At 38.3% G+C, this 11,251-nt stretch overlaps 1 protein-coding gene across 1 annotated transcript; it reads right to left on the bottom strand.

Annotated features, from left to right (window-relative positions):
* Nucleotides 1-1,943: 1,943 nt before the first annotated feature.
* On the bottom strand, nt 1,944-4,090 carry aqp8b (aquaporin 8b). The gene is made up of 5 exons (XM_062438952.1): nt 3,831-4,090; nt 3,262-3,388; nt 2,956-3,170; nt 2,661-2,795; nt 1,944-1,986 (listed from the first exon to the last, which is right to left on the bottom strand). The coding sequence occupies exons 1-5, from the start codon at nt 4,088-4,090 to the stop codon at nt 1,944-1,946; spliced, it is 780 nt and encodes a 259-aa protein (XP_062294936.1).
* Nucleotides 4,091-11,251: the final 7,161 nt, after the last annotated feature.

Raw genomic sequence — 11,251 nt, forward strand, 5'->3', positions numbered from 1 at the left:
CCTCCCCAGAAGAGAGGAACAATTAATTGACTTTTAAAGCAACTGCTTTCTTAGCCTATTCCACACTTCTCCTTGGCTGAGCAGGGCTCACAAATTGGTGTGTTGAACTTTTTATGAGGACTAAATAGCTGCCAATGAAAGTGTAAATGACTGTGTTGTGAAAGAGGCCTACACAATGGCCCTGCAGAGACAAGGCCTCCAGCAGACATAATGACCATTGTCACGGCTGCTGTCATCGAGAAACCATCAGGGCTCATGAATCCAAGAAGCCAGTGAAGGGCTGATCTTTGCTCTCCCTTTGTCCATATTTCTGCTGTTCTTGTTATCGTTGATATTTCTCTATATTTCTCTCGACTGTCACTCTTTTTCTGTTCCAGTTTCAGATAAAACTTCATTTTAAACCTGCAGCATATATATTTAAAATATCTCAGCTACTGAAAACATAACTTTTTAATACAAAAATGTAATTCCTCATTTAAAACCACATTTATTATTATAGATGACAAATTGGTCTTCAAAGTACTTCATGCAGGCACAGAAGGGATTTTTGTCCATGTCCTATCTCTCTTAATATAAACATTTGGTGCTTATGAACTCTGCATATAGCATCGGTGAGCTCTGCATCCTCGCCCCTACACTGTTGAATAAATTCCCTTCACCTCCGCAGCCCCATTGTATTAGCATTTGGTTGTTTGTGAACTTTGAATGTTTATTTCACTGTGTTCATGTGCATCAAATATTGAGTATTTCAAGGACAGTTTGTGTGAAGCTGCTTAGATTTGTTGCAAAGCATCAAATGAGCAGAGCCACGCTGCCAAACTAAAATGCATATTGTTGCAACAAATGGTTGAGACCTGTCTGAAATGCTTTTGCCATAAAGAGTTTTAGATCATGTACTGTAGGTAAGGCACTGTTGAAGGTTGCAAAAAGATATTATATTGATGAATGTTACCCTAAAATTCAAGCCTTCCACAATTTTATTTTTATTTTTTGTCCTACAGAAGCACAGTTTGAAGTCTCCTCCCTGTATTGTCCCAGGGGGGCACCATGTCAAATTTCCAAGCAAAATATAACCTCTCTGCAGGCTTTTGAGACCACACAATTCTCATCTCTGGGAATTCCAGCAGGCTCTCATGGGGAACGAGCCCAGGAGGGCTCAGCCTGGAGCTGCTGCATGATGCACCGGCAGGAGTCCACCCAGACTGGGGGGTAATTGGTTTATCCCGCCGCCTGGCCTGCTTTCCCATGTGGGCCACTGCTGCGGTGAGGCCCAGGGGTACAATATGGAAACAGCATGATACTCTCCAGTGCCGAACAGGCATTCACTGCTCCTGCTATACAGACCAGGGACATTGGTACCAGGAACACAAAGCTGAAGAAGAGATGTCTCTTGGCTTTGAAAAGGTTGCCATTTAGTCTCTGTTTAGTGGTGGGCAGCATTTGTGTTTGAAAATCTAAAGTAATTGAATTTTGGCCTTAGTTTTTTTTTTTTTTTATGTTTTTGTCAATTCAAAAGGTAATGAGTTAGAGAGGGTCCCCCCCCCAAATGTCTATGCATAATTGACAGTACTTTTGCACCTGCCATGCACCTGGTTGAAAATTAGATTTTTTTTTAATGCACTTGTGATCTAAAAAGTGAAACAAAAAAATGACCCAACCAGCATTTATTTCTCTTAATTGTGGGAGATATATATATTGTAAAATCAAGAGGTGTGAAAAAGTTCTGAAGATGAGCAGTGTACAACAGGATATGTGAAAATTATCATTAATCATCAAACTTTTTCATGATGTGACAAAATCTAATTTTTTATTATGTAACAAAGTAAGTATAATCCTATACACATCTCAGTTGAACCTAAAAAAGAGTCTCATTCTAACTGTTGATTTAAAAAAAAAAAAGCCATCTGATGATTCATCTCACTTAAGTTGACTCACACAGGATCTCATTTCAGATAGAGTCGAATCTTCCTGTCTCCGAGGACGAATCTGCCAAAAACAGGAAAATAGTTACATAATATGTTCAGTAAGTAATTCATCTTTAATCTTCATACAATATACAACCATGATTGTTTAAAGTGGTTAATTAAAAAAAAAAAGACAAAAAAATATATATACAAAATTCTCTTCACTTTTTCCTGACTTTTTCTTGTGAAATACATAATACCTAACTTTTCAGGCCTCTAAAATTGATCTGAAATGAAACTGTCTTTGGTTGAAATGCTCACATCTCCATAACCTGTGATGGCGCGTCACAAGAAGACTTAAAAAAATGTTGTGGACTACTAGATTAAAGGTGCAGTATGTATGATTTAGTGGCATCTAATGGACTGGGCAGATCTGGAATATAATTTTCATAAGTATGTTTTAATTAGTGTATAATTCCATGAAAATAAGATTTGTTGCGTATAATGAGTCCTTTATATCTACACATGGAGCACATCCCCTTCCATAGAGGCCAACATGTTGCACTGCCATGTTTCTACAGTAGCCCAGGAGCGTTAAAACAAACATTTGTTCTAGAGAGGTCCTTTCATGTTTTATGGCTACCATAGGTTCTCCCACGCACTTCGAAGGGGAGGGTGAGGGATGCCACGAAAACTCACCACGAGATGCCACAAAATTTTAAACACAAGTATATGGCAATCTTGTGCTGCACCTACCGAACCAATGCAGCTGCTATTAGACCTCCTGTGATAGGTCCTACCCAGTAGACCCAGTGGTAAGCCCAGTAGTTGTCCAAAACGGCTGGACCAAAGGCTCTAGCTGGGTTCAGACAGGTACCAGATACATCCCCACTGATACAACAAAGAAAAAAACGTTCAAAGTTTGTAATAAACGGGTTTTCAACATTTTGAGCCGGAGAAATACATATTTATGTGAGATATGACATTTTTAAAACTTTTACCTGGACAAATGTTGTAATCACCATGGATAAATCTAAACTTTTTTACTCACCCAGCCAAGATATTGATAATGACAGTGCAGCCCACCATGAACGGCACCAGGGGACTTTGGGTCTTGGTGTTGACGGCCCCCAGCAGCACCACCATGGTGACCAGGCAGGTCATGGCGACCTCTCCAAACAGAGCCCCAACTATTTGATCATTAGACTGTAGCAGAGCAAACGCAGCCCCATGGGCCTTGGCGTAGTTCTCACTGGAGGTCATCACCTGTTGACACCAGCCAACCATGATTCAGTGGTGAAGAAGAGGTCAGTTTTATGCAATTATAAAAAAGTCTAAGATGATTTTTGTGCCTCACCTTTGCCATAGCAGCTCCCAAGATCCCTCCAGTCAACTGAGACGCAAGGTATGGGACCACCATGTGCATCTCCATACCCCCACATAGATAGATGGCCAGGGTGAACGGGGGGTTGAAATGGGAGCCACTGGCGAAGATGCAGACGGAGAGGAAAAGCTCAAAACCTCAGTTGCTCTCAAACAGTTTTATCAGTTCAAATATTGAGTGTTTTGGACCATTAAAAAAAAATCAAAGATTATACCTCTAATAACCAAATCTAGTGTTGTGTGATATACAGATGCATGTGGGAAGATGATTAAATCACAGCAGGACAGATGAGATTGAGCTTGATTGTGCAGTTTTTGTCATTACCTTATCTAACAACCTATTTAAATCTGCACTTAAAGCTACCATAAACTGAGAAATCCTGTTTCTTAAAGTTAACAATTATATATGTAAATAATTATAAGATAAATAAGAAAATAAGCAATAATACCATGCATATTTTGTATTTAAAAAATCCTAAACAATCAGGTTTTTAAAATATTTGAAAACAAATATATTATATAATATATTAAAATGATCCTCACCTGATCTCAGCCATGCATGCCACCATGATAGCTACAGCCAGACCATGCACCAGAGCTGGCTGAAGTCTCCCTGGACCATCCACATTCTCTATGACTGACACACATCCGATAAACACAAAGAACATAGTTCCCACCAGCTCACCCAGACAGGGCTGGTATAACCTCTCAAATTTGTTAGGAGGCCTGGTGGGAGATATTTTTGAATCTGAAGACATAAGAGTTGTCTCCACTTCGCCCATCTCTGTCCTGTCATCAGCCATGACTCCTCAATGAGGTCTGGTTGTAATAGCTGAGGCTATGACTTTGTCTGTGCTTTTCTGATGTGTGCCTTCAAATCTCACAATGCTCACTAAACACATGAACTTCGGTGTGCAAGATTAGAGCCTAGTAGTGTTGCTCCACTGACTTGACATGGACCCACCCCTTGTCTTATTAATCCAATAAAGCTTGACCATTACATGCCCCCTCATTACAAGAGTTCACCTGCTAAGATAAACATTTCATGCATTTGCTGACAGGATTGTGAACTCTTCCATAACCAGTTTAAAAATCAGCTAGTTTTTGTCAATAATTGAAACCTAATAATTTACCATGAAGTTGTAAAATAGGTGTTTAAATATTTTCCATGGCAGGGTCAAAGCAGGACAAATCATGGCAATGAAATATGTGACTGATTCACCTATAGGAAACAGTTCTCTTTTATTTACAAGTAGATACCATTGGACTTCAGTGGCATTAAAGTCAAGTTTCCTAATGAAAAAAAATTCTTTTTACAAAACATTTGCATAAATTATGATGCATGCTAGAATGCTTAAATGTTTACTGTAGAGCAAAATCTGTGTCCTTTTTTTAATTAGGAAGAAAAAAAGTGTATTGTAGTTCAATTGTATAATTTTATTGATACTGCAGATACTTATTAATCATTTCCCACAAAATGATCACACATTAAATAACAAAAAATAAACACTTGTGGTACTAATACTTGAGTAAACATGACCCTTCTGATATGTATTTAAACCTCTCAGAAATACATTTTAAATCCTTAGCTGTTCTTATAGCTGATTAAAGGATCGATAATGTTAAAATAGTATTGTTGTTTGTCACATCAGAATAATTCTGTAGTCAACACTGTGGGGTAAAATCTATTTGAAATAATACTTACTACCTATAGGGGGAGACAATGAACAAGGAATCTGCAGGATTTCCCCCATATAAAAATAGTACTAAAGATCTAGTGTGGACGGTTGAACATAAGCGGGATATTTTACAGTTTCGGACTTTGAACGTGATTTTTAGGGCTGCACAAGTGTCTAACAGTATCAGCTGGACAACCTCCAAAGAATTAAACATTAATGTGAAAGGATAACTTCGCAATTTTGCAAGTCCTTAACAATAGTAAGAGACTCAAATGCATGCTGACACATGACTTTCTTGCTGTAATCATTCCTCCTGTTCATGGCAATTAAGAGGTCCCTTCATAATACATTTTCAATATAAGTGATGGTGGACATAATCCACAGCCCCTCTTCTGTGCAAAACTATAATTAGAAGTATACTTAAAGCTAATATGAAGCTTGAGCCATTCACATTAATCAAATAAAATCAGTAAACTAGTGTAATTGCCAAATTCTCTCTTATTGTTTTGATCCTCCCACTGCAGCTGAACAGGAAAACACTGTCAAGACACAAAGACAAAAATACTCACTAAAAAGACTGTGGAACTGTGGAATATATTCACTTTATTTGACTAAATGAGATGGCTTAAGCCTCATATTATCTTCAGACTATTCCAATTATTCAGATTATATTATTTAAATGTATTTTGCTCAAAACAAGGACTGTGGATTGTGTCCATTGTAAGTGCATATGGAGGGGATCTTTTGATGAGCAGTATGAAGTTGAGAAATGACAGCAACAAAACCTGTTTTAAAGTTCATATAGGCACCTGATTATTTTTTTAAGGCAGACTTGACAAATTGTGACCCTATCATTTAATGTGAAGAGCTGTTGAACAGGCTAGATACATAATAGGCCCTGAAAAGGGTGCAAAGTGCTGGTTTATATATATACTGCTTCTACTAATACCTACAGCAGTGGAGCAACTTGGATGCAGATGTGTGTGTAAGTAAATTCATTTAAAGTGTAAAATATATGTATCAAATATCACAGAACCACAAGTGGCATGTGTGTTTGAGTCATGTATTTTTTGTGAAACTTTTGTACCAGATAGTGCAAAGTTAGATTTAGGTGCCCTGTGGTGCCATTAACAACAACAAACACAACTTCATATTTCATAAGTTGCTATTAATGACATGATTTTGATAAGACCCCTGTAAAGACATCTCTTCCCATAGCTGTATCTGAGAAGAAGGTCTTGACAGTTAATTGAGGTGCAGGTAATTTAGAGACAGATGAAGGTCAATTTGTATTACTATAGAAGATAACCTGTTCTCTCACTGAGCTGTTTTGTGTTCCTGTTTAAAAACTCTCAGACATAATAATGTGACACTAGTTGTTCTTTAACATTAACACACCAAGGCAGAAGGTTAAAGAGTTCTCCACTCTGTGCACATAATAGCTCACGCACCATCAGTCCCGTGACAAACCAGGTTCATAGGTCATACTACACTGTTATACCCGGGCTGTTGTTCAGATAGATATGCGGTTGCAGTGTTATATTATCGACCCTCATAGCACAGGCTAGATAAGGCAGAGGAGTGCCACCAGTCTGAGAAGACATGGGACATTTTTAGCTGTTAAGAGCAGAGTATCATGAACTCTGCAAGGTCCACCAAAAATCACAGAGGAATACTGCAGTGAGCAGCAGGAAAAAATAATTCAATTCCTTTAAAGTGGTACCAACATACATTTCAGAAGTGGATATCTAAGAACATCAGCAGAGAAACCCAAAACTATCTATATGGCAAGATGTTAAAAGAGATAAGATACTTTTTTCCCGTTTATCATGAAAATAAAATGTATTGTGGTGTAAATTCAAGTTAGCAAGATCAACAGATTTATTCTGAGGGTCAATTCCATGTCATGACACATCTTCAGCCATAAGGTGGCAGCAGATCACTCCGAACAACAGTGCAGTGTTTCATCACTGAATTGATCCTCAATATATGGTTCCCATGAGCTTCAAAACACAACATTTCAGGAAACAGACTACAGTCCATAACTACTTTAGGTCTGTTTTGCATGAGTCGTGGATGAAAAGATAGCATCTCTCCTAGAAAAAGAGAAAACCAGTGTTTTTGAACATGCATCCCTTATATTGAGCTAACGCATGCCTTCAAAACATCCAACAAGCCATTTCCTGATGTTTTGATGTTGCAGGATGTTATAGGATCATATGGGTTCACAGATATTAAGGTGTCAGGTGAACCCAAAGGCTGAAGCTGACTAAATAATGTATTCAGTAAGATTTGGTTACATAGGTCACATTGCTTACATAACTTATGTCAAAATTACACTGAACAAAAATATAAACGCAACACTTTTGTTTTTGCTCCCATTTTTCAAGAGCTGAACTCAAAGATCTAAAACATTGTCTATATACACAAAAGACCTATTTCTCTCAAATATTGTTCACAAATCTGTCTAAATCTGTGTTAGTGAGCACTTCTCCTTTGCCGAGATAATCCAACCCACCTCACAGGTGTGGCATATCAAGATGCCGATTAGACAGCATGAATATTGCACAGGTGTGCCTTAGGCTGGCCACAATAAAAGGCCACTCTGAATATTGAGGGGGTCTGGGGGGGTCAGAAAACCAGTCAGTATCTGGTGTGACCACCATTTGCCTAACCCATCTCTTTCGCATTGAGTTGATCAGGTTGTTGATTGTGGCCTGTGGAATGTTGGTCCACTCCTCTTCAATGGCTGTGCGAAGTTGCTGGATATTGTTAACTGGCCACAATCAACAACCTGATCAACTCTATGCGACAGAGATGGGTAAGTAGGGTTAGACAAATGGTGGTCGCACCAGATACTTTTGTTGCTATATGACGACTGAGCAGCCGTCATGGAATGAAGACCAGTCACTTGGGCTGGCCTGCAGGACATTGTCATTGTGCTCCCTGCTTTCAAAATTAATGAAGAATGAAGGAAAGCATGGAGCGTGCTGGTGCTATTTTGCAGTCAGGCTCTTCTGACTCAGGAAACTGCTGCTCCTAGATGGGAGAGAGAAAAGGGATATGGTGGTATTAAAGGTTATGGGTCAAACATGCATAAGGATTGGCATTTGTATTTAGTTTGACAGCCTGTTTATTATATTAATTGAGGAATATGAAGTTTCAGTATTCAGTACTATTGTAAATACGTCTCTTCTGTGGCAGGACGTAGAAAGTTAGCAATAGGAGTACTGCGTATGAAAGATACAATCATTACCTACGATTGATTTATGTCAAAAATCAGGCTCATAGGTACATGCCTTAAACTCAGATTTAATGTGAGCACAAATGTCCACCTTTCAGATGAATGTGGCAACAAACTCTGCACATACATCATTCTGCACAGTGAGGAGAAATCATTTTTGAGTAAAAGGGAACTTTTGACTCACAAGTGGCAGGTCTTTGGTTGTGCCCAAGAACATCAGAGAGAGCTTGTTGTTCCGCATTTATGTATTAAGGTTTGCCTTTGTATGTACTCACATGTAGTGCAGGTGGGAACTCTGACTGGACTGTACAGAGGGTGCTCTAATAATGGCTCTACAGTGTAGACATATACACAAAAAAGGAGGTTTTGTAAAGTAAATGACAAAGTTACTTGTATCATTTGACCTGATATCTGCACAAACATGACTTTAAGTATTCCTCTCCAACTTGCCAAGATATCATAAACATACAAATTATAATCAACAAAACATTTAAGCCACAATAATTCTTCCCTGTTGTCCCATTTCATCACTGATGATGTCATCAAGAGCACAAAACCAGGAAGTGTTTGGTTGCCACCCTTTTGAAACTTGAGGAAGCCTGGTAACTATGCTTGACTGAAATGTAATGTGTTGTAACTATTACAAAACAATGCTAAACACAAACAAACTCTTGATAGTATGCAATAGCAATGCTACAGATAAAGATTTTATACTGGCTATAAACATGCAATTTCCATACATGGTTAGAAATGTGTAAATGAGGTAAATTATATGGTCTTTGTCACAGTTATATGCCATATGCACCATGAAAACCATAAGTTTATCATTGGTTGCTTGTGAAATTACTGACAACCTTATTGTCCTTGGGCAGAGGAGATGGCTTGGCCAGAGGGAAAAAAACACATTCAGCTCATGTTTTTACTGAAAGAACACAGTGGAATGAAAAAATGAGAAAGAGGCCCTCCATACCACACAGTGAGTGGATATGCACAGTAAAATGGATTGGATTCAGCTGACTACAATGTATGGCTAAGGCTCAGAGAGAGGAACTGGTCACACAACTAAATTCTCTAGGAATTATCCCGAGCCTACAGGCCAGAATCCTCCAAACATATAACCAAATCGCATAACATTTTGCTCTCTGAACAACGAAAAGAGATTAATACACACTTTAATATCCAGCAGGTTGGACTACTGTAATGCTCTCTTATCTGTTGTACCCAAAAAAAAGTTAGAAATCAGTTGCAATCAAGTCAGAACTGTGCTGCCCAACTGCTGACTGCAACCAGAAGTAGAAAAAACATTAAATCCTATTTACATTTACATTTACATTGGTTGCCTGTCAATTTCTGTATTGATTTAAGAACTTGATTTGAAATGAAACAATGAGTGTGACGTGCAAGTGCTGAATTTCAGCTTTCAGAGGTGATCACATCCATAGTGGGTAACTATTGTAGCCCTTTGTGCCCATGGGTGAGGTATTTATTAAAGGGGACATGACATGCTCTATGTGATTTTGTTGTTATTTTTATACTGATAGGAGTTTGGATGTCTATGTTAAACATGGTAAAAGTTCCAAAACTTCAAGCTGCTCTGAATGCTTCATTTACAATCTCACCTCCTCCTTCCTTCCTTTGTTGCTAGGACTGTTCCATGGACTGTTCACATTGTCAACTTACATATTTCAGCTCGAAGGTGTATGGATGTATTTGAGAAGTTGATATTTTGAGTAAAGAACAATAAAAAGAAGTGAAATACTACTACTGTTTATCTATGTAGACTACGGAGCTGGTGGAAGCCTCTGGGAGCTAATTGATCAGAACAGAGTGGGCTCCTAGAGAGGGGGGCCTTAAAGTGACTCTCTCTCTCTCTCTCTCCACTGAACTACATCTTGCTTTGATATGCAGTAACATATTATATCTCTTTCTCTCTCTGCATGCGATTATATCAGTGGGCTCCTGCTGAGACCACACCTATGCAGGATTCACATCAGTAGTTCACAGAAGTGGAGGACTGCCAAAACATAGCAACATAGCACTCAAGTAAACAGGGAAGTGGTCTCAGACTTTTAGACCATAGTTTGAGTATTTTTCAGCCTCTCAGTTGTTTTGGTTTTCTGCAGCTTCTGTTTTGCATTGAGAGTTATCAGTTGCTTTTGTACTTAGTTTATGAATTCACACTCCAGTCTGCATTTGGGTACTTGAAATGTGTATGATACGTCCCCTTTAAGTAGAGTACGAGAACAAGAACAAGAACAACTGTCCAAATACGTACATGTGTAATTATAGGTTTTTATTTATTTATGTAATAATTAGGGGGCACATGCACATCCATAACAATCTGTGGTCTTAATGTTGTCATATATAAAATTAACAAAGAAATGGGATCAAGATAGCAATGCGCAGGTACTTTTTGTTTATTTTGCTTTGTGTATACTGCCTATTGTTTTCTAAATGTAATAATGCATGGGTTAGAGTGTAGAGTGAGTTTGTGTAGGAAATGGTTTACCTTTCATAAATACATAAGAGACCTTAGGCTAAACTTCTATCAGACAGTGTTATGAAGGTATGAGATATTTCCCAACCACAATCTCAGTTTTGATGTTGAAGCTCAGAGGAATCAGTTGGGACTTGCTCTGTCAGTTAGCGGGCACTCGGTTACAGCATTTTAATAATTATATTTGTAAGCGGAACTTTACATTTCATCAATAATTTACCTTAATAGTATTGTTTTCAAATTAGTAGGGTTTTGTTTTTTTAAGTTTGTAAATGCAGCATCTTTTAAATTATTGTGATGAAAACCAGTATAATTAAGTCTCAGTAGCAAACGTTTACTAGGAATGTAATGTTGATCATCAAATGTTGCTGTGTTTTGGCCCCTAGGGGCCACCGTACCAATCAGTCTGGAGATCAGGTTACCTGGATGCATTTAACCCTCTCTGAAGTTGCCCAAACTGGCTCTGCATCAGCAGTTAGAGAGTTAAATGCGGTTAAAGAGCAGCAGCTGTGATTTATTGGGCCTGATTTGCATTATTATAAAT

The sequence above is a fragment of the Scomber scombrus genome, chromosome 18 (genome assembly GCF_963691925.1).
Source record: "Scomber scombrus chromosome 18, fScoSco1.1, whole genome shotgun sequence".
Taxonomy (NCBI): domain Eukaryota; kingdom Metazoa; phylum Chordata; class Actinopteri; order Scombriformes; family Scombridae; genus Scomber; species Scomber scombrus.